Below are 24,773 nucleotides of genomic sequence, written 5' to 3'. Positions count from 1 at the left end.
GAGTCCCTAGGAAGGAAACCCTCTTGAGAGGAGATAGAGAACTCTTTTCTTCGTTCACTTTCCACCCCATGCGACCTCAGGAATGCCAGAACTATCTCTGTATGAGATTTGGCAATTTGAAAGCTTGACGCCTGTATCAGGATATCGTCCAGGTAAGGAGCCACCGCTATGCCTCGCGGTCTTAGGACCGCCAGAAGTGAGCCCAGAACCTTTGTAAAAATTATTGGGGCTGTAGCCAACCCGAATGGAAGAGCTACAAACTGGTAATGCCTGTCTAGAAAGGCAAACCTCAGGAACTGATGATGATTCTTGTGAATCGGAATGTGAAGGTAGGCATCCTTTAAGTCCACTGTGGTCATGTACTGACCCTCTTGGATCATGGGTAAAATGGTTTGAATAGTTTCCATCTTGAATGACGGAACTCTGAGGAATTTGTTTAGGATCTTTAAATCCAAAATTGGTCTGAAGGTTCCCTCTTTTTTGGGAACCACAAACAGATTTGAATAAAACCCCTGTCCTTGTTCCGTCCGCGGAACTGGATGGATCACTCCCATTACAAGGAGATCTTGTACGCAGCTTAGGAATGCCTCTTTCTTTATCTGGTTTGCAGATAATCTTGAAAGGTGAAATCTCCCTTGTGGAGGGGAAGCTTTGAAGTCCAGAAGATATCCCTGAGATATGATCTCCAACGCCCAGGGATCCTGAACATCTCTTGCCCACGCCTGGGCGAAGAGAGAGAGTCTGCCCCTACTAGATCCGTTGTCGGATAGGGGGCCGCTCCTTCATGCTGTCTTAGAGGCTGCAGCAGGCTTTCTGGCCTGCTTGCCCTTGTTCCAGGACTGGTTAGGTTTCCAGGCCTGCTTGGATTGAGCAAAAGTTCCCTCTTGTTTTGAAGCAGAGGAAGTTGATGCTGCACCTGCCTTGAAATTTCGAAAGGCACAAAATTAGACTGTTTGGCCTTTGATTTGGCCCTGTCCTGAGGAAGGGTGTGACCCTTACCTCCAGTAATGTCAGCAATAATTTCTTTCAAACCAGGCCCGAATAAGGTCTGCCCCTTGAAAGGAATGTTGAGTAATTTAGACTTTGAAGTCACATCAGCTGACCAGGATTTGAGCCATAGCGCCCTACGCGCCTGGATGGCGAATCCGGAATTCTTAGCCATTAGTTTAGTCAAATGAACAATGGCATCAGAAACAAATGAGTTAGCTAGCTTAAGAGTTCTAAGCTTGTCAACAATTTCAGTCAATGGAGCTGTATGGATGGCCTCTTCCAGGGCCTCAAACCAGAATGCCGCCGCAGCAGTGACAGGCGCAATGCATGCAAGGGGCTGTAAAATAAAACCTTGTTGAATAAACATTTTCTTAAGGTAACCCTCTAATTTTTTTATCCATTGGATCTGAAAAAGCACAACTGTCCTCAACCGGGATAGTGGTACGCTTTGCTAAAGTAGAAACTGCTCCCTCCACCTTAGGGACAGTCTGCCATAAGTCCCGTGTAGTGGCATCTATTGGAAACATTTATCTAAATATAGGAGGTGGGGTAAAAGGGCACACCGGGCCTATCCCACTACTTACTAATAATTACTGTAAGCCTTTTAGGTATTGGAAAAACATCAGTACTCACCGGCACTGCATAGTATTTATCCAGCCTACACAATTTCTCTGGCACTGCAATTGTGTCACAGTCATTCAGAGCAGCTAATACCTCCCCAAGCAATACACAGAGGTTCTCAAGCTTAAATTTAAAATTAGAAATCTCTGAATCAGGTCTCCCCGATTCAGAGACGTCACCCACAGACTGAAGCTCTCCGTCCTCAGGTTCTGCATATTGTGACGCAGTATCAGACATGGCTCTTACAGCATCTACGCGCTCTGTATCTCGTCTACCCCCAGAGCTATCGCGCTTGCCTCTCAATTCAGGCAATCTGGATAATACCTCTGACAGGGTATTATTCATGATTGCAGCCATGTCCTGCAAAGTAATCGCTATGGGTGTCCCTGATGTACTTGGCGCCATATTAGCGTGCGTCCCTTGAGCGGGAGGCGAAGGGTCCGACACATGGGGAGAGTTAGTCGGCATAACTTCCCCCTTGACAGACCCCTCTGGTGACAATTCTTTTATAGATAAAGACTGATCTTTACTGTTTAAGGTGAAATCAATACATTTAGTACACATTCTCCTATGGGGCTCCACCATGGCTTTTAAACATAATGAACAAGTATCCTCTGTTTCAGACATGTTTGTACAGACTAGCAATGAGACTAGCAAGCTTGGAAAACACTTTAAAGCAAGTTAACAAGCAATATAAAAAAACGTTACTGTGCCTTTAAGAGAAACAAATTTTGACAAAATTTGAAATAACAGTGAAAAAAGGCAGTTACACTAACAAAATTTTTACAGTGTATGTAACAAGTCAGCGGAGCATTGCACCCACTTGCAAATGGATGATTAACCCCTTAATAACAAAAACAGAATAATAAATGACAAAAACGTTTTTTAAACACAGTCACAACAACTGCCACAGTCTACTGTGATTGTTACCCTCCTCAAACACGACTTTGAAGCCTTTTGACCCCTTCAGAGATGTCCTGGATCATGCAGGAAGAAGCTGAATGTCTGTCAGTATTTTTAGCTGCACAGAACAGCACTAAAATAGGCCCTTCCCACTCATATTGCAACAGTGGAAAGCCTCAGGAACTGATTCTAGGCAAAAATCAAACCAGCCATGTGGAAAAAAACTAGGCCCCAATAAGTTTTGTCACCAAACATATATAAAAACGATTAAACATGCCAGCAAACGTTTTATATTACACTTTTATAAGAGTATGCATCTCTATTAATAAGCCTGATACCAGTCGCTATCACTGCATTTAAGGCTTTACTTACATTAATCCGGTATCAGCATCATTTTCTAGCAAATTCCATCCCTAGAAAAATATTAACTGCACATACCTTATTGCAGGAAAACCTGCACGCCATTCCCTCTCTGAAGTTACCTCACTCCTCAGAATTTGTGAGAACAGCAATGGATCTTAGTTACTTCTGCTAAGATCATAGAAATCACAGGCAGATTCTTCTTCTAATGCTGCCTGAGATGAAACAGTACACTCCGGTACCATTTAAAAATAACAAACTTTTGATTGAAGTTAAAAAACTAACTATAATAAACCACTCTCCTCTTACTACGTCCATCTTTGTTGAGAGTTGCAAGAGAATGACTGGATATGGCAGTGAGGGGAGGAGCTATATAGCAGCTCTGCTGTGAGTGATCCTCTTGCAACTTCCTGTTGGGAAGGAGAATATCCCACAAGTAATGGATGATCGTTGGACTGGATACACTTAACAAGAGAAAATACAATATATATAGTGAGCAAAACATCCAGATATATGGAGCCATACACTTGCAATGTAAAATAACCATCATAATCTTCAGCAAGCATTTTAGTTACTTAAACTCAGCTCCGTACTTCTGTAAGGTTGTCTCAATTAACAGGTTACCCCACTCCGGCTTTAAGGACTTAGCAAAGGTACTTTTCAGAGATTGTCAAAGTCTTGGGTAGTAAGAGTTTAAGTTACCACAATGCCGGGAGACTGGTATAATGCCAATTGTTTGTTAGCCCTCAAATTTATGTGGAGCGCTTGATCGTGGAATGCCATGTGGGGGTCCGCCATATGTTTCTCAATACCTCAAGGAGGATTGTAGAAATATGGGAAACAAATCTGTCCTTAACCCACAAACCTCTATGACAGTGTTTCCCAACCGCGGTCCTCAAGTACCCCCAACAGTCCTGGTTTTCATTTTGGCTGAACTAGTGCACAGGTGAAGTAATCAGCTGATCCGTAACCAGCCTGCTCTCATCCATCAGCTGATTATTTCACCTGTGCTCTAGTTCAGCTATAATGAAAACCAGGACTGTTGGGGATACTTGAGGACTGCGGTTGGGAAACACTACTTTATGAGAACCTGCCTTCCATCTGCAGCTTCTGCAACTTGACTTGGCAACGGAGAAACCAGCTCTGCTTTGTGTGATCTCTTAGTTGTTGGTGAAGTAACAGAGTGAGTCATGATCCGGACTAGATGTATAGGTCTCTGCAGTGTCTGGGCAAGAGGACCTTGGAGCATCGCCGACATCTTCGTCAGGACTCCCCAACTCTCCGACTGAGTTATGGGACCTTTCACATAAACGGCTCTTTCGGTTCCTGAGTAGAAAGGTCAGTGTTCAACTTCTCCAACCGGGAAATGATCAGAGTCCGATGAGGGTACTAGACCTGTAATTTTCTGCTCATAAATCAGCTCACATCTGGTTTTTACATCTTTAGTTGGAGACATATAATCAGAGCTTTCCACAGCCCTACAGTTAGAGGTTTGCTCACATCAATTTTTTATTTTGTAAACAAATTACTCTAAATCTAGGAATTCAACTAATTCCAAGTAAATTGCAGTTTACATTTATTATTTCCTAGAAATTGCATTTTAGCCTAAAACTTGCACACTTACAATTATAAATAGGTTGTCAATGTATTTGCTATAAGTCACCAAGCACTGTGAGCAGCCAGCTACGTTGGCAGTTCAAAACTAATAATAAATTAGCATAACTGTGCACAAACATGGAGCACATTACAGCTCAACCAATTGGTAGAAAGTGCAGATTTTAAAACAATAATTATCCCAAATTAGCTGTATTCTTCTCTAAAGACAATTCAATTTGATTTCTTTCCTATGTCAAACCCTAACATACAGATTGCTTGTGAGCATATAATATATAGAATGTTGAGTGTTAGGATTTTTTTGCACAAAGTGAAATCTGTGTTTTTTTAATTGAAATTTGCAGTTCCGTTTCCATAAATAGTTAACATTTTCCCAACATATACATTTTGTTTATCATTTCTATAACCTCTGGCTTTCCAAGAACGATTATACCACATCCCCAAATCTTTCTCAGCAAATAAAATATGCTGTCACATTTTAAGTCATATAATAAACAGACTGCATGGGTGATCATATAAGTTTAAATTATGCTACACAGCACCTATATTATTTTACTGACTTAGAGAGACAAGTGATTCATGTTCATGTCTTAAGTATGACTAATGAGGATTTATTTGCCTTGGCTAGTAGCCAGTAGTATGCCAGAAGTACTGTCATGTTGGTGTTTAATCAGGGTTCTTTTTTTTAATCAAATCAGTGGATTCAACCCACAAAGGTATATAAAAGCATGATTTTCAGTGTCGGCATCAACATTACCTCTGGTGGAATTCACTAATCTCCAATCTATTCTGCTGGGAATTACTTCTGTATAAGCTCTGGATTTGATTTGACTACACAGGACAAATTCCCATTGGAGGGCCGAGGAAAGCACCGGAGGCTGGTGAACGCATTTTTTTAGAAATGTTGTTAATTAATAAGTATATAAACCACAAAAACTGAAAAACAAAGTCAAATGCTGATCCAAAACAAGGCAATAAAAACAAATTTAAGAGATTTCCAAAACTTTGTGTCAAAAGGGGAAAAAAAAACTTTCATGACTCCATAGTGGCAATCAGATTTATCTTTAGACCAACAAGTTTGTTAAGTAAATACCAACTGTTATATCCCTGTATAGCTTGCTTTGAAAAACAAAAGCATCTAGCCCTTTCTTAAAAACATCCGATTAATTTGCTAAATAAACCTCACTAGGCAGAGAACTCCATATTCTTATTGTTCTTACTGTAAAACATACATACATAGTAACTTAATAGATGAGGTTGAAAAAAGACCGAAGGCCATCGAGTTCAACCTATACAAATCTACAATACTTACAAAAAGCTCCAGTTAAGCTTAAATAATCCCACTAAAAGGTGACCCATTTAATACAAGTAAAGAACCCCTTACACTGCTGTAGGTGAAACCCCCCCCCCTTTTTCCCCTATGTACCAGTCATGTAACTGTAGTTTTAAATATATTTAGCTATATTATAAACATACATATACATTAAATATCATATGATTCAAATGTCATAATGCAAAAATAAATGAATAAGGTAGAATATTTTAAATGTCTTGAAGTTTTATAATATAAAACAAAACAAATTCTACACACTTTTATATTTCATGCTTTCCTTGGGTTTGGATAACCTGTGCAATGGGTCAGTTACATGAAAGACTGCTGCCAAGCAATTCATTCCCTACAGCCACCAACGTGCAGGCCCACTGCGGCTTTTAATACATTTCATTATTGTCTTGGAAAGAAATAGAGAGACCTAGGGCATCTTTGAGAAACACCCGGGAGTAATTTAGTTTTGGCTTGCAGCTAACACTATTTATCACACCGTATAAAGTACTCACGTGCATTAATGAGTAATAGGCCTGCTTGCCAGTGTAAAACAGAAAGTGGAACGGACGCCCATCTTCTCCACACTGAATTGCTGCAGAAAAAATAAAATAAAAAATATCAGTCTTAGAAATGTTCTTTATAGAGATGTTAACTGCATTGATTTACTATAATGCTATATTACAGAATAATAGTTTGAACTTGCAGGACACAAACACACAAAGTGCATATTTAGGGCTAGATTATAAATGGAGCGCAAAATATCGCTTCCGCAAATGTGTGCTGGTATTACAAGTGAGGTGCAATGCGAATGCAACCTCGCGTTTGCATTGCACGGAAGCATTGCACTCACAAGAGCACGCTTCCATAGGCTACAATGGGAGCCTTGTTCTCATGCCGTGAGACACAGTATGAGAACTAGCGCAGCAAAGGGGGTAAGTGCTGGGCAGCAGATTGTATATATATATATGTATATGCTTACATACATTTATATTTATGTGTTAATATGTGTATATTGGATTGACTATTAATACAATTAAAGGGGACTTTAATTCATGAAGTATAAGATACTTCATGTAGAAAGCTCCTTTATTTGTTTCAATCGATCGCCGTTCTTAGCTGCTACAGCAAGCCACGGTTAAAAAATATTTTTGCTAAGAGGTGACGTTTTCACCTCTTTACCAATAGCCGTGCGGTAAATCCGACTCCCATGGGTGCCAAGCCGGATTTACCGCACAGGCACAGCTAGCTATTGGCTAAGGGGTAAAAACGTCACCTCTTAGCAAAAAAAATTTTTTAGCCGTGGGCTGCTGTAGCAGATAAGAACGGTGATCGATTGAAACTAATAAAGGAGCTTTCTACATGAAGTATCTTATACTTCATGAATGAAAGTCCCCTTTAATTGCTTTAATAGTCAATCCTAGCGTTTGTAAAACGCTAGGATTGACTTTTTAAGTGTATTATGTATACACATAAATATATATCTATATAAGCATATAACACCCCGTACTTGTATTGTAGAAGGGGGTTTCTTAATTGATTTTTAAATGTAAAAGAACGTATCACTTTAAGGCAATGCTGTTTTGGGTGGGTATTTTATTTTATGGGGTATGTAGTTTAGTGTTTGGTATAATGGTGGGTTTTTTAATTTGGATAGTATAGTTTTTTATTTTTGTAGCTTTTTTTTTTATTGTATTATTTTTAATTATGGGAGTTGTTGGAATAAGATTTTTTTTTAGAATAGGTTTTTGTTTTTATTTTTATTTTGTATAGGACAAAAGAGCTAATTTTTTTTAGGATATTTTTTTTTTTTTTATTTAGGATATTTTTATTTTATTTTATTTTTTAGTATAGGGCTTTTTAATTGGTGTATCATCGCCCTCTACACTCTCTCCTTAAATTCATTTGCTGAATTACTTCTAAAAGTCTGAACCAACCTATCATAATCTTTAATTTTTTTGGAGGTCAAAATACTAATGGCTGCCCTAACTTTTTCCTACAATACAAATGTTCTCTACATTTAATACAATTCTTATCTGTTAAGACACAGTAGCCATGCACTCTTTTTAAAAACTTAACTTTAATGTCTTAAAATAAGTTCTTTGTCGAAATTTGCTACCACATAAAGTTACTGAGCATGCGCGCATGTTGTGACTGCTTTCATGAGGTATGCAGAGAGTCATTTTCCTATCAATTTCCTACCAAAGATCAGCACATGCGCACATTACATACATTTTTTTTAAACATAGGTGGAATGCAGCGACATAATTTTGTGCATCCACAGATTGTGCTGTAGCCACCTAAACCATTGATTAAAGCTGTATGGGAGAGCTTTTTAATGTAAAGATACAATCTGGATGAAGTTTGCTTTATAGTAGGCACAAACGAGGATTCATTACTTATATAAATAACCCAAAGTGCTGGTATGGTGTTTTTACAACATTGAAGGAAGAACTATTTAAGAATGTTTACACTTTTATCAGAATACATTTTAGCATATGCAATATCTCAAATTTTAAGGTGATCTTAGTATTACAATTGAATTTTGGAGAGGTCCCATAAGAGACTTGTTGCTGTGGACTTTTTAAAGGGACGTGAAGCCCCAAATTTTTCTTTCCTGACTCAGACAGATCCTTACATACAATTTTAAACAATTTTCTAATTTACTTCTGTAATCTAATTTGCTTCATTATCTTGCTATTACTTTGCTGAAGGAGCAGTAATGCACTTCTGGGAGCTAGCTGAAAGCCAATAGCAAGAGGCATAAATGTGCAGCCACCAGTCAGCAGCTTCTGAGCCTACATAGCTATACTTTTCAACAAAAGATACGAAAAGAACAATTTTTTTTTGAAATATTAGAAAAAATTGGAAAGATATTTAAAACCCTGCTCTGATCTGAATAATAAAATTTTAAAAAAATGTGTTACCTGTCCCTTTAATGAACTTTTAGTGTAAGAGAATGATTTAGATATTTTATTCGCTTTCAAAAAAATGTATTTAGATTTTTTAAGCTCTTTACTTTTTAGTGCCCTCCTGTTGTGTTTTGTATCCAGAATCAGTTAACCTCACGTATTTATTATAGACACATTATCAGCTTCTTGGAAATTATGCCTGACATATTTTCCTCAAGCTGCTCTTCAGGAAATTCTTTTATCCTCTGTTTCATGGTCTACCTTATTAAAACTTGTGTATCTAGAGCTGGCTTAACTTCTTATCTGATGGACAAGATGTTTAATGAACAGGTGATTTCCACACTGTTTCTCAGGATCAGGACTAGTGTCTGAGATGCAATCATAAAAAACATGGAAAACTAAATATGGTGACTTGAATAACTATTATTATATTAAGTATTTAGGCTGCTCTCAAACATACAAAATTGTACATTAACAGAAAAAATATTTTGCTTGAATTTTAATGACCTTTTAGAATTCAGAATGATAATCACAGCTAAGAGTTCGGACTGCATATAAAATCACAATACATTTTAAATACAAGGTAAAAGTAATGTTCCTATTCCCAGCATATCTGTAAAGTTGTAAAACTTTTTATTGCAGATATCAACAACAGTACATAAAAGAGCTCACTTTTTGTACAGATGATTTTGGAGAAACAACAAAATACAATATATAGATTAACAAAAGATAATAAATTGGGCATTTTTTTTCCACATTGGAGATCTCATTATACTAAATTTCAAGTGTAAGGAGGGAAACAATGTAATTCACCTACTTAAAATTGATTTTTTTTTTTACAGCCAGATTTGGATTCCACTATTAAAAGTTGTAAAATATAACAGCGCACAGACTAAAGTTGTTAGAAAACATGAAATGTATTAATGATCTTGAGGCAGGATTTAAATTGTTTTTATCCCTGCTATGGGAAACAATGGCACATTGGTGCAATTTTAAACTTTGCATTTCTAAAAATGAAGTCAGAACATTTATGCAGATTGTATAAGATCCCCTTTTTAAACACACACCAAAATAGGTTTACAAGAACTGATTGAATTTACAGTTAAAAATTTCCTCAGTAACCAAATACCATTTTAATCGGGCTTTAAGAATCCAATCATGATGCTTGTCCTAGGACATATGAGGCAGTGTGCAAAGTAGTTTACTATGAAATTTTGCAAGATTGTGGTTAAATCCCACAAGATCACAGTAACACAACGTATAAACTCAGTACAGATGATGCTGATAGGCTGTTTTTTTTACCATAAAGATGACAGTTAAAAGTGAAGCTGAAAGATAACTGCTCAAAGAGAATTCACTTTGCTTAGCTGACATTTTTTTTTGTTTTACATAGATGTTCATGTGACATTTTCTAGTCAGCTTTTTAAAGATATGCTGCATCGCTTTTAGTGATTTAGCTCTTTCACTTTAAATAATATCTCCACATTCAGAGGGGCTGCAATCACAGCAAATTATTACAGAAATAAAATGTCCACTGCAGTAAGTGAGCTTTGTGTATAGCTCCAACGCGCCTAGATAAATAGTGGCGCTGAACATGATAGGCAGTGTTGCTGTGCAACTCTTAAATTAGCGTGCAAATTGATATTATTGTTTATGGTAAAACTGATTTACCAGTGAAGGTTTAGCGCAGCCGACATTGCTCTAGTGCATTATTTCTCAAAAGCGGTCCTCAAGTACCCCCCAACAGGCCATGTTTTCATTATATCTGAACCAGTACACAGGTGAAATAATCAGCTGATGGGTGAGAGCAGATTAGTAACCAGGTGTTACTATCAGCTGATTATTTCACCTGTGCACTAGTTCAGCTATAATGAAAACCTACCCTGTTGGGGGTACCCGAGGACCACAGTTGAGATACACTGCTCTAGTGAACCCATTATTTTCAATGGATATAAAGGTTGAAAAACAATTTTCATGTAACGCTGAACTGCCAGCTTTTTGGGCTATGTGGAGTAGGTTTGAATAAGTGAACCTGCTGCCAGCAGAAACTGCTTCTTTTTCCTCTCCGTCCACCTCCGAGGTAGCAGGCTCAATCACCCTGACACTCGCTTGCTTAGAGTGATTGACATGCCCTGCTCTAGCACAAATGCTTGCTCCAGAGTAGGGGGCGGCATTACACAAGAAACCTCTTGTGCAATGTTAAATTTCACCATGTGATGCAACATCGCAAGTGTCGATTGCAGGCAGAAAGGTTCACTACAAAGAAAAAACAGTAAGCATTCAGTGCTGCTCTTAACTTCCCTTTTATCCAAAATCGCTGCCAGCCACAGTTCTCCTTCACCGAGTTCAACACAGAATGAACTCGGCAATACAAGATGGATGTTTATTGGGTACAATTCAAAACACCTATTTGAAGGACTTAAAAAGGACATTAAAGTCATAATTAGACATTCATGATTCAGATAGAGAATACAATTTTAAAAAATTTTCAGTTTACTTCTATTATTTAATTTGCTCCCTTCTCGTGTTATCCTCTGTTGAAGGGTTTATCTAGGTGAACTCAGTTGCAGCAAAGCACCTGGGTGCTAGCTGCTGATTGGTGGCTGCATATATATGCCTAATGTCATTGGCTCACCCATGTGTTCAGCTAGAAACCAGTAGTGAACTGCTGCTCCTTCAACAAATGATACCAAGAGAATGAAGCAAATTTGATAATAGAAGTAAATTGGAAAGTTGTTTAAAAACATAATTTATGTAAGAACTTACCTGATGAATTCATTTCTTTCATATTGGCAAGAGTCCATGTGCTAGTGACGTATGGGATATACTGTACATTCCTACCAGGAGGGGGAAAAGTTTCCAAAACCTCAAAATGCCTATAAATACACCTACCACCACACCCACAACTCAGTTTAACGAATAGCCAAGTAGTGAGGTGATAACAAAAGGAGTAAAAAAGCATATAAAAAGAGTAACCGGAAAAATAATTGCTCTTTTATACAAAACAAACATAACCACCATAAAAAGGGTGGGCCTCATGGACTCTTGCCAATATAAAAGAAATTAATTTATCAAGTAAGTTCTTACATTAATTATGTTTTCTTTCATGTAATTGGCAAAAGTCCATGAGCTAGTGACGTATGGGATAGAAATACCCAAGATGTGGAAGTCCACAGAAGAGTCACTAGAGAGGGAGGGATAAAATAACAACAGCTATTTCCACTGAGAAATTAAATCCACACAATAATTAAGTTTTCCTTGAAAAAACTTAAATCAAAAGCAGTAGAATCAAACTGAAACCGCTGCCTGAATAACTTTTTACTAAAGACTGCTTCAGAAGAAGCAAAATACATAAAAATGGAAAAAAAACAATAAAAGTATGCAAAGAAGATCAAAATACTGCTTTGCAAATTTGATAATCCGAAGCTTCAATCTGAAAAAGCCCAAGAAATGGAGACTGAATTTAGCAGAATGAGCTGTAAATCTCTGAGGCGCAACCTACCCAGCCTCTGAATAAACCTTGAAAAACAAAAGCTTTAACGAGGATGCCAACGAAATGGCAGAAGCTTTCTAACCTTTTCTGAAACCAGAAAAACAACAAATAGACTAGAAGTCTTCTGAAATCCTAATAACCTCAATAAAGAATTACAAAGCACTCTTACCACATCCAAAGGATGTAAAGAGCTCTCAAAGAATTCTTTAGGATTAGAAAACAAGGAAGGAACAACAATTTATGTACTAATGTTGTTCAAATGCACAACCTTAGGAAAAAAAGAATTCCACAAAACAACTTATCGAGATGAAAACAATCAGATAAGGAGACACAGAAGAGAGAGCTGATAAATCAGAAACTCTTCTAGCAGAAGAGATAGCCAAGAGAAACAATACTTTCCAAAAAAGTAGATAATCTTTAAAGAAAACAGAATTTATGTTTACCTGATAAATTACTTTCTCCAACGGTGTGTCCGGTCCACGGCGTCATCCTTACTTGTGGGATATTCTCTTCCCCAACAGGAAATGGCAAAGAGCCCAGCAAAGCTGGTCACATGATCCCTCCTAGGCTCCGCCTTCCCCAGTCATTCGACCGACGTAAAGGAGGAATATTTGCATAGGAGAAATCATATGGTACCGTGGTGACTGTAGTTAAAGAAAATAAATTATCAGACCTGATAAAAAAACCAGGGCGGGCCGTGGACCGGACACACCGTTGGAGAAAGTAATTTATCAGGTAAACATAAATTCTGTTTTCTCCAACATAGGTGTGTCCGGTCCACGGCGTCATCCTTACTTGTGGGAACCAATACCAAAGCTTTAGGACACGGATGAAGGGAGGGAGCAAATCAGGTCACCTAAATGGAAGGCACCACGGCTTGCAAAACCTTTCTCCCAAAAATAGCCTCAGAAGAAGCAAAAGTATCAAACTTGTAAAATTTGGTAAAAGTGTGCAGTGAAGACCAAGTCGCTGCCTTACATATCTGATCAACAGAAGCCTCGTTCTTGAAGGCCCATGTGGAAGCCACAGCCCTAGTGGAATGAGCTGTGATTCTTTCAGGAGGCTGCCGTCCGGCAGTCTCATAAGCCAATCTGATGATGCTTTTAATCCAAAAAGAGAGAGAGGTAGAAGTTGCTTTTTGACCTCTCCTTTTACCAGAATAAACAACAAACAAGGAAGATGTTTGTCTAAAATCCTTTGTAGCATCTGAATAGAATTTTAGAGCGCGAACAACATCCAAATTGTGCAACAAACGTTCCTTCTTTGAAACTGGATTCGGACACCAAGAAGGCACGACTATCTCCTGGTTAATGTTTTTGTTAGAAACAACTTTCGGAAGAAAACCAGGTTTAGTACGTAAAACCACCTTATCTGCATGGAACACCAGATAAGGAGGAGAACACTGCAGAGCAGATAATTCTGAAACTCTTCTAGCAGAAGAAATTGCAACCAAAAACAAAACTTTCCAAGATAATAACTTAATATCAACGGAATGTAAGGGTTCAAACGGAACCCCCTGAAGAACTGAAAGAACTAAATTGAGACTCCAAGGAGGAGTCAAAGGTTTGTAAACAGGCTTGATTCTAACCAGAGCCTGAACAAAGGCTTGAACATCTGGCACAGCTGCCAGCTTTTTGTGAAGTAACACAGACAAGGCAGAAATCTGTCCCTTCAAGGAACTTGCAGATAATCCTTTCTCCAATCCTTCTTGAAGAAAGGATAGAATCTTAGGAATTTTTACCTTGTCCCAAGGGAATCCTTTAGATTCACACCAACAGATATATTTTTTCCATATTTTGTGGTAAATTTTTCTAGTTACAGGCTTTCTGGCCTGAACAAGAGTACCAATAACAGAATCTGAGAACCCTCGCTTTGATAAGATCAAGCGTTCAATCTCCAAGCAGTTAGTTGGAGTGAAACCAGATTCGGATGTTCGAACGGACCCTGAACAAGAAGGTCTCGTCTCAAAGGTAGCTTCCATGGTGGAGCCGATGACATATTCACCAGGTCTGCATACCAAGTCCTGCGTGGCCACGCAGGAGCTATCAAGATCACAGATGCCCTCTCCTGATTGATCCTGGCTACCAGCCTGGGGATGAGAGGAAACGGCGGGAATACATAAGCTAGTTTGAAGGTCCAAGGTGCTACTAGTGCATCTACTAGAGTCGCCTTGGGATCCCTGGATCTGGACCCGTAGCAAGGAACCTTGAAGTTCTGACGAGAGGCCATCAGATCCATGTCTGGAATGCCCCACAGTTGAGTAATGTGGGCAAAGATTTCCGGATGGAGTTCCCACTCCCCCGGATGTAATGTCTGATTGAAACCGTATGAACTTGGCCTTTGCTAGCTGAGGCCAAGCCTTGAGAGCATTGAGTATCGCTCCCAGTTCCAGAATATTTATCGGTAGAAGAGATTCTTCCCGAGACCAAAGACCCTGAGCTTTCAGGGGTCCCCAGACCGCGCCCCAGCCCATCAGACTGGCGTCGGTCGTGACAATGACCCACTCTGGTCTGCGGAAGCTCATCCCCTGTGACAGGTTGTCCAGGGACAGCCACCAACGGAGTGAATCTCTGGTCCTCTGATTTACTTGTATCGTCGGAGACAAGTCTGTATAGTCCCCATTCCACTGACTGAGCATGCACAGTTGTAATGGTCTTAGATGAATGCGCGCAAAAGGAACTATGTCCATTGCCGCTACCATCAAACCTATTACTTCCATGCACTGCGCTATGGAAGGAAGAGGAACGGAATGAAGTATTTGACAAGAGTTTAGAAGTTTTGTTTTTCTGGCCTCTGTCAGAAAAATCCTCATTTCTAAGGAGTCTATTATTGTTCCCAAGAAGGGAACCCTCGTTGACGGAGATAGAGAACTCTTTTCTACGTTCACTTTCCATCCGTGAGATCTGAGAAAGGCCAGGACAATGTCCGTGTGAGCCTTTGCTAGAGGAAGGGACGACGCTTGAATCAGAATGTCGTCCAAGTAAGGTACTACTGCAATGCCCCTTGGTCTTAGCACCGCTAGAAGGGACCCTAGTACCTTTGTGAAAATCCTTGGAGCAGTGGCTAATCCGAACGGAAGTGCCACGAACTGGTAATGCTTGTCCAGGAATGCGAACCTTAGGAACCGATGATGTTCCCTGTGGATAGGAATATGTAGATACGCATCCTTTAAATCCACCGTGGTCATGAATTGACCTTCCTGGATGGAAGGAAGAATTGTTCGAATGGTTTCCATTTTGAACGATGGAACCTTGAGAAACTTGTTTAGGATCTTGAGATCTAAGATTGGTCTGAACGTTCCCTCTTTTTTGGGAACTACGAACAGATTGGAGTAGAACCCCATCCCTTGTTCTCCTAATGGAACAGGATGAATCACTCCCATTTTTAACAGGTCTTCTACACAATGTAAGAATGCCTGTTTTTTAATGTGGTCTGAAGACAATTGAGACCTGTGGAACCTCCCCCTTGGGGGAAGCCCTTTGAATTCCAGAAGATAACCTTGGGAGACTATTTCTAGCGCCCAAGGATCCAGAACATCTCTTGCCCAAGCCTGAGCGAAGAGAGAGAGTCTGCCCCCCACCAGATCCGGTCCCGGATCGGGGGCCAACATCTCATGCTGTCTTGGTAGCAGTGGCAGGTTTCTTGGCCTGCTTTCCCTTGTTCCAGCCTTGCATTGGTCTCCAGGCTGGCTTGGCTTGAGAAGTATTACCCTCTTGCTTAGAGGACGTAGCACTTGGGGCTGGTCCGTTTCTACGAAAGGGACGAAAATTAGGTTTATTTTTGGCCTTGAAAGACCTATCCTGAGGAAGGGCGTGGCCCTTGCCCCCAGTGATATCAGAGATAATTTCTTTCAAGTCAGGGCCAAACAGCGTTTTCCCCTTGAAAGGAATGTTAAGCAATTTGTTCTTGGAAGACGCATCCGCTGACCAAGATTTTAACCAAAGCGCTCTGCGCGCCACAATAGCAAACCCAGAATTTTTCGCCGCTAACCTAGCCAATTGCAAAGTGGCGTCTAGGGTGAAAGAATTAGCCAATTTGAGAGCACGGATTCTGTCCATAATCTCCTCATAAGAAGGAGAATTACTAGTGATCGCCTTTTCTAGCTCATCGAACCAGAAACACGCGGCTGTAGTGACAGGGACAATGCATGAAATTGGTTGTAGAAGGTAATCTTGCTGAACAAACATCTTTTTAAGCATACCTTCTAATTTTTTATCCATAGGATCTTTGAAAGCACAACTATCTTCTATGGGTATAGTGGTGCGTTTGTTTAGAGTAGAAACCGCCCCCTCGACCTTGGGGACTGTCTGCCATAAGTCCTTTCTGGGGTCGACCATAGGAAACAATTTTTTAAATATGGGGGGAGGGACGAAAGGTATACCGGGCCTTTCCCATTCTTTATTTACAATGTCCGCCACCCGCTTGGGTATAGGAAAAGCTTCGGGGGGCCCCGGGACCTCTAGGAACTTGTCCATTTTACATAGTTTCTCTGGGATGACCAAATTCTCACAATCATCCAGAGTGGATAACACCTCCTTAAGCAGAGCGCGGAGATGTTCCAACTTAAATTTAAATGTAATCACATCAGGTTCAGCTTGTTGAGAAATTTTCCCTGAATCTGAAATTTCTCCCTCAGACAAAACCTCCCTGGCCCCCTCAGACTGGTGTAGGGGCCCTTCAGAAATAATATCATCAGCGTCCTCATGCTCTTCAGTATTTTCTAAAACAGAGCAGTCGCGCTTTCGCTGATAAGTGGGCATTTTGGCTAAAATGTTTTTGATAGAATTATCCATTACAGCCGTTAATTGTTGCATAGTAAGGAGTATTGGCGCGCTAGATGTACTAGGGGCCTCTTGTGTGGGCAAGACTGGTGTAGACGAAGGAGGGGATGATGCAGTACCATGCTTACTCCCCTCACTTGAGGAATCATCTTGGGCATCATTTTCCCTAAATTTTGTGTCACATAAATCACATCTATTTAAATGAGAAGGGACCTTGGCTTCCCCACATTCAGAACACAGTCTATCTGGCAGTTCAGACATGTTAAACAGGCATAAACTTGATAACAAAGTACAAAAAACGTTTTAAAATAAAACCGTTACTGTCACTTTAAATTTTAAACTGAACACACTTTATTACTGCAATTGCGAAAAAGTATGAAGGAATTGTTCAAAATTCACCAAAATTTCACCACAGTGTCTTAAAGCCTTAAAAGTATTGCACACCAAATTTGGAAGCTTTAACCCTTAAAATAACGGAACCGGAGCCGTTTTTATCTTTAACCCCTTTACAGTCCCTGGTATCTGCTTTGCTGAGACCCAACCAAGCCCAAAGGGGAATACGATACCAAATGACGCCTTCAGAAAGTCTTTTTTATGTATCAGAGCTCCTCACACATGCGACTGCATGTCATGCTTCTCAAAAACAAGTGCGCAATACCGGCGCGAAAATGAGGCTCTGCCTATGATTAGGGAAAGCCCCTAGAGAATAAGGTGTCTAAAACAGTGCCTGCCGATATTATTTTACAAAAATACCCATATTAAATGATTCCTCAAGGCTAAATATGTTATATATGAATCGATTTAGCCCAGAAAATGTCTACAGTCTTAACAAGCCCTTGTGAAGCCCTTATTTACTCTGTAATAAAAATGGCTTACCGGATCCCATAGGGAAAATGACAGCTTCCAGCATTACATCGTCTTGTTAGAATGTGTCATACCTCAAGCAGCAAAAGTCTGCTCACTGTTCCCCCAACTGAAGTTAATTCCTCTCAACAGTCCTGTGTGGAACAGCCATCGATTTTAGTAACGGTTGCTAAAATCATTTTCCTCTTACAAACAGAAATCTTCATCTCTTTTCTGTTTCAGAGTAAATAGTACATACCAGCACTATTTTAAAATAACAAACTCTTGATTGAATAATAAAAACTACAGTTAAACACTAAAAAACTCTAAGCCATCTCCGTGGAGATGTTGCCTGTACAACGGCAAAGAGAATGACTGGGGAAGGCGGAGCCTAGGAGGGATCATGTGACCAGCTTTGCTGGGCTCTTTGCCATTTCCTGTTGGGGAAGAGAATATCCCACAAGTAAGGATGACGCCGTGGACCGGACACACCTATGTTGGAGAAATTATCGGCTCAAAAGAAAGAGCCTGCAAAATCTTTGAACCAAATTAAGACTCCAAAAAGGAGAATAAATAAATGAACAAGCTTGATACAAACCAAAAAGCCTGAACAAAACAGTGAATATCAGGAAGTTTAAACAATCTTTCTAGGAAATAAAACAGAAAGAACAGATTTTTGTCCCTTCAAAAAATATGCAGACAAATTTATCCAAAACATCCTGAAGAAACTGAAAAACCCTAGGAATTCTAAAAGAATGCCAAGAGAATTTATGAGAAGAACACCATAAAATATAGGTTTTCAAAACCTGATAATACATGTTCTGTGAGACAGACTTATAAGCCTTCAACATAGTGATAAAAACTGAGTCAGAGAAACCTCTATGACTAAACACTAATCAATTTCCATACCTTCAAATTAGCAATTTGAGATCCTGATGGAAAAATGGCCCCTGAAACAAGAGGGCTGGCCAAAGAAAAAGTGGCCAAGGATGGCAACTGGACATCCGGACAAGATCCACATACCAAACCTGTGAGGCCATGCTGATGCTATCAGAAACACATGAGACTGTTCCAATATGATCTTGAAAATCACCCTTGGAAGAAAAAAAAAACAAAGGCGAAAGTATGTAGAAAACACATCTGTATAGAGATACCACTCTCCCGGATGTAAAGACTGACGGCTGAGATAATCCATTTCCCAAATGTCTAAACCTGAGATATAAGTCGTAGAAATTAGACAGGAGATGAATTCCACCTAAGAAAGTATTCAAGATACTTCTTAATTGCTAAGGGACTGCGAGTCCCTATTCGATGATTGACATATGCTACAGTTGTGATATTGTCTATCTGAAAGCAAAAAAATGAAAAGGTCTCTCCCAAAAGAGGCCAAGCCTGAAAGAGCTTTGAAAATAGCATGGAAATCTAAAATATCGATTGGAAACCTTGCCTCTTGAAGTTTCCAAACCCCTTTGTGCTGTCAGAGACCCTCAGACAGCTCCCCAACCTGTAAGGCTTGCATCCATTGAATACAGTCCAGGAAGGACGAACAAAAGGAGGCCCCCTGAATAAAATGATGATAGTCTAATCACCAAATCAGAGAGAGTTAAGTGTAGGGATTTAAGAATATCAACTGTGATATCTGAAAACAATCCCTGCACCATTGAATCAGAATGCAAAGCAAAAGAGGTCTCAGATGAAAAACGAGCAAAGGGAACCACGTCCAAAGCTGCAGTTATGAGACCTAAAACTTCCATGCACATAGTCACTAAAAGGAACGTTCTAGACTGTAAGTTAGACAGGCTAACACCAATACAATAAACTTTTTTCTGATAAAGACAAAGTCATGAACACAGAATCCATCTTGAAACCCAAAAAGAAGTGACCCTTGTCAGAGGAATCACGAAACGCTTAGGTGAAAAAAAATCATCTACCCTTGTCTTGAAGAAACAAAACTAGTTGATTCATGAGAGATTCTAATAAAATAGAAGATAAAGCTAATTCCAAGATACCATCCAAATAAGTAAACACCACATTACCCTACTGTCTTATTACAGAAAGAAGGGCACCCAGAATCTTTCAAAAAGATCCATAAAGCTGTTGCTAGACCAAACGGAAAAGCGACAAATTGGTAAAGCTTATCTAAAAAAAGAGAATCTCAGAACCAAAAGTGCTCTGAATGAAATAAAATATGAGGATAAACGTTCTGTAAAATTGAGTGGACATAAAATGACCTTGCTGAACAAATAGCATAATAGTCCTTATAGTCGCCAACTTGAAAGTTGAGACTCTTACAAAACAATATAAAGTCTTCAGATCCAATATTGGAGTGAATAAACCTCTCTTCTTTGGGCCAAAGAATATAATTGAATAGAAACCCAATCCCTGTTCCTGCTAAATAACTGGTATAAACACTCCTGAAAAAAATTCACAGAGTGTACTGAGAAAGAAAGAATCTTCCCATAGAAGGTCTCATTCTAAAAATCTAATTAGACCCTAAGAATAATAAAGATTTTGGACTGAAATCATCCAAAAACAATTTATCTGCCCCCCACCAGAAGGACTTGTTTGAGAACCATACCTTCATGAAGTCAAATAACAAGTAATTATATAGCGTTTTCTCCCAGAAGGATAAAAAAAAAAAAAACTTTTTTTTCAGTGCTTGCACTTGGAGTTAACCAAATTAGCAACTGAAAAAAACAGTTGTTATTATTACCCAAATAAATAGTACACAATAAATTGTCCTCAAAATGGCCAAAGGGCTGCATTAACCCTGTCGGGATATGAATCTAAGACCCTTGGATCTAGAACAAGCATTTGTAGTCAGGACATTCACTAACTGATCTACATCACCAGACTAAAAGTAGGACAGAAAAGACTCTAAACCTCCAGAAATAGTGAAGATAATATAAATCAAACAAATTATTATCCTAACAAGCTAGAGATAATAAAATATATTTGAAATCATAATAATAAATATAGTAAACATAATAAAATGAATACATCAAAAGTAAATAAACCGAGTTATATACTTGAGAATCTGAAACTGCTTATGCTAAAAAGTTTGAAAGAACAGTAATGTCAGCCACAGATAAAGGCTGAGCTAAAATATAAACAGTACATGAATATGCTCTACTAAGGTTATATTCAAACTCTAAAGAATCCTAAAAATAAGTACCAATTTCCAAAGAAATAGTAGTACAGTCCCAAAAGGGAATCAGGATAAACCATACTTTAGAACATAATACAGATAGTATCTTGAACAGGAAAAACCCTCAGAAGCAAATTAAAATCCAGATTTTAAAATAACAGTTCATAGGAGGACTAGGCTCCTAAAAGCTAAAAATGACAAATTTTCCTTAACAAAGAATGTTCAAATGAAAAATAAGGAGAATTTATTAATAAAACTGTCTCTGATACAGGATCCTTTGAGCCAAAGAAAACCTTCATCAGTAGAATAAACTTAAGCATGCTGTCGGTCAGAACAAAATTAATTAGATCTTAACAATTTTGAAAAGACCTTGTAAGTTTACTTAAAGGCATAATAACAGTCATAACCTTTATGATAAAAGCAATAACATGTGATGTTTGCAGATGAAATCAAGTACATGAACTGAATAAGTAAAAACAGTAAATGTCATTGTACATGTAGAAACATTTTAAGCATAAAATAAATAAATAAATGCCACAAAATCGAGCTGAAGAAAATAACAGATTAAAGTGAAAGTCAATCCTAGCGTTGTACAAACGCTAGGATTGACTATTGAAACAAATAAAGGGGACTTTCATTCATCAAGTATAAGATACTTCATGTAGAAAGCTCCTTTATTTGCTTCAATCAATAGCCGTTTTTACCTGGTACAGCAGCCCACGGCTAAAACATTTCTCCAACATAGGTGTGTCCGGTCCACGGCGTCATCCTTACTTGTGGGATATTCTCTTCCCCAACAGGAAATGGCAAAGAGCCCAGCAAAGCTGGTCACATGATCCCTCCTAGGCTCCGCCTTCCCCAGTCATTCTCTTTGCCGTTGTACAGGCAACATCTCCACGGAGATGGCTTAGAGTTTTTTAGTGTTTAACTGTAGTTTTTATTATTCAATCAAGAGATTGTTATTTTAAAATAGTGCTGGTATGTACTATTTACTCTGAAACAGAAAAGAGATGAAGATTTCTGTTTGTAAGAGGAAAATGATTTTAGCAACCGTTACTAAAATCGATGGCTGTTTCCACACAGGACTGTTGAGAGGAATTAACTTCAGTTGGGGGAACAGTGAGCAGACTTTTGCTGCTTGAGGTATGACACATTCTAACAAGACGATGTAATGCTGGAAGCTGTCATTTTCCCTATGGGATCCGGTAAGCCATTTTTATTACAGAAAGGAAAAAAAGGGCTTCACAAGGGCTTTTTAAGACTGTAGACATTTTCTGGGCTAAATCGATTTATATATAAACATATTTTATACTCCATAGCCTTGAGGAATTATTTTAATCTTGGGAATTATGTAAAATAACCGGCAGGCACTGTATTGGACACCTTATTCTCTAGGGGCTTTCCCTAATCATAGGCAGAGTCTCATTTTCGCGCCTGTATTGCGCACTTGTTTTTGAGAAGCATGACATGCAGATGCATGTGTGAGGAGCTCTGATACATAGAAAAGACTTTCTGAAGGCGTCATTTGGTATCGTATTCCCCTTTGGGGCAAAGCAGATACCAGGGACTGTAAAGGGGTTAAATATAAAAACGGCTCCGGTTCCGTTATTTTAAGGGTTAAAGCTTCCAAATTTGGTGTGCAATACTTTTAAGGCTTTAAGACACTGTGGTGAAATTTTGGTGAATTTTGAACAATTCCTTCATACTTTTTCGCAATTGCAGTAATAAAGTGTGTTCAGTTTAAAATTTAAAGTGACAGTAACGGTTTTATTTTAAAACGTTTTTTTGTACTTTGTTATCAAGTTTATGCCTGTTTAACATGTCTGAACTACCAGATAGACTGTGTTCTGAATGTGGGGAAGCCAAGGTTCCTTCTCATTTAAATAGATGTGATTTATGTGACACAAAATTTAGAGAAAATGATGCCCAAGATGATTCCTCAAGTGAGGGGAGTAAGCATGGTACTGCATCATCCCCTCCTTCGTCTACACCAGTCTTGCCCACTCAGGAGGCCCCTAGTACATCTAGCGCGCCAATACTCCTTACTATGCAACAATTAACGGCTGTAATGGATAATTCTATCAAAAACATTTTAGCCAAAATGCCCACTTATCAGCGAAAGCGCGACTGCTCTGTTTTAGAAAATACTGAAGAGCATGAGGACGCTGATGATATTGGTTCTGAAGGGCCCCTACACCAGTCTGAGGGGGCCAGGGAGGTTTTGTCTGAGGGAGAAATTTCAGATTCAGGGAAAATTTCTCAACAAGCTGAACCTGATGTGATTACATTTAAATTTAAATTGGAACATCTCCGCGCTCTGCTTAAGGAGGTGTTATCCACTCTGGATGATTGTGAGAATTTGGTCATTCCAGAGAAACTATGTAAAATGGACAAGTTCCTAGAGGTCCCGGGGCCCCCCGAAGCTTTTCCTATACCCAAGCGGGTGGCGGACTTTGTAAATAAAGAATGGGAAAGGCCCGGTATACCTGTCGTCCCTCCCCCCATATTTAAAAAATTGTTTCCTATGGTCGACCCCAGAAAGGACTTATGGCAGACAGTCCCCAAGGTCGAGGGGGGCGGTTTCTACTCTAAACAAACGCACCACTATACCCATAGAAGATAGTTGTGCTTTCAAAGATCCTATGGATAAAAAATTAGAAGGTTTGCTTAAAAAGATGTTTGTTCAGCAAGGTTACCTTCTACAACCAATTTCATGCATTGTTCCTGTCACTACAGCCGCGTGTTTCTGGTTCGATGAGCTAGAAAAGGCGCTCAATAATAATTCTTCTTCTTATGAGGAGATTATGGACAGAATTCATGCTCTCAAATTGGCTAATTCTTTCACCCTAGACGCCACTTTGCAATTGGCTAGGTTAGCGGCGAAAAATTCTGGTTTTGCTATTGTGGCGCGCAGAGCGCTTTGGTTAAAATCTTGGTCAGCGGATGCGTCTTCCAAGAACAAATTGCTTAACATTCCTTTCAAGGGGAAAACGCTGTTTGGCCCTGACTTGAAAGAGATTATCTCTGATATCACTGGGGGCAAGGGCCACGCCCTTCCTCAGGATAGGTCTTTCAAGGCCAAAAATAAACCTAATTTTCGTCCCTTTCGCAGAAACGGACCAGCCCCAAGTGCTATGTCCTCTAAGCAAGAGGGTAATACTTCTCAAGCCAAGCCAGCCTGGAGACCAATGCAAGGCTGGAACAAAGGAAAGCAGGCCAAGAAACCTGCCACTGCTACCAAGACAGCATGAGATGTTGGCCCCCGATCCGGGACCGGATCTGGTGGGGGGCAGACTCTCTCTCTTCGCTCAGGCTTGGGCAAGAGATGTTCTGGATCCTTGGGCACTAGAAATAGTCTCCCAAGGTTATCTTCTGGAATTCAAGGGGCTTCCCCCAAGGGGGAGGTTCCACAGGTCTCAATTGTCTTCAGACCACATAAAAAAACAGGCATTCTTACATTGTGTAGAAGACCTGTTAAAAATGGGAGTGATTCATCCTGTTCCATTAGGAGAACAAGGGATGGGGTTCTACTCCAATCTGTTCGTAGTTCCCAAAAAAGAGGGAACATTCAGACCAATCTTAGATCTCAAGATCCTAAACAAGTTTCTCAAGGTTCCATCGTTCAAAATGGAAACCATTCGAACAATTCTTCCTTCCATCCAGGAAGGTCAATTCATGACCACGGTGGATTTAAAGGATGCGTATCTACATATTCCTATCCACAAGGAACATCATCGGTTCCTAAGGTTCGCATTCCTGGACAAGCATTACCAATTTGTGGCACTTC

The 24,773-nt window shown here is 39.4% G+C and overlaps 1 protein-coding gene across 1 annotated transcript in view; it reads right to left on the bottom strand.

Moving 5' to 3' along the window:
* The window catches only part of MRPS9 (mitochondrial ribosomal protein S9), a 601,112-nt gene that overhangs the window by 176,710 nt on the left and 399,629 nt on the right, over window positions 1-24,773 (bottom strand). Inside the window, exon 5 of the mRNA XM_053707665.1 lies at window positions 6,325-6,404. Within this exon, the coding sequence (XP_053563640.1) occupies window positions 6,325-6,404 (80 nt within the window). The remainder of the gene's footprint in view (window positions 1-6,324; window positions 6,405-24,773) is intronic.

Source organism: Bombina bombina, chromosome 3, assembly GCF_027579735.1.
Source record: "Bombina bombina isolate aBomBom1 chromosome 3, aBomBom1.pri, whole genome shotgun sequence".
NCBI lineage: Eukaryota > Metazoa > Chordata > Amphibia > Anura > Bombinatoridae > Bombina > Bombina bombina.
Note: the sequence above shows the minus strand (reverse complement) of the source record. Positions and strands in the feature narration are given on the sequence as shown.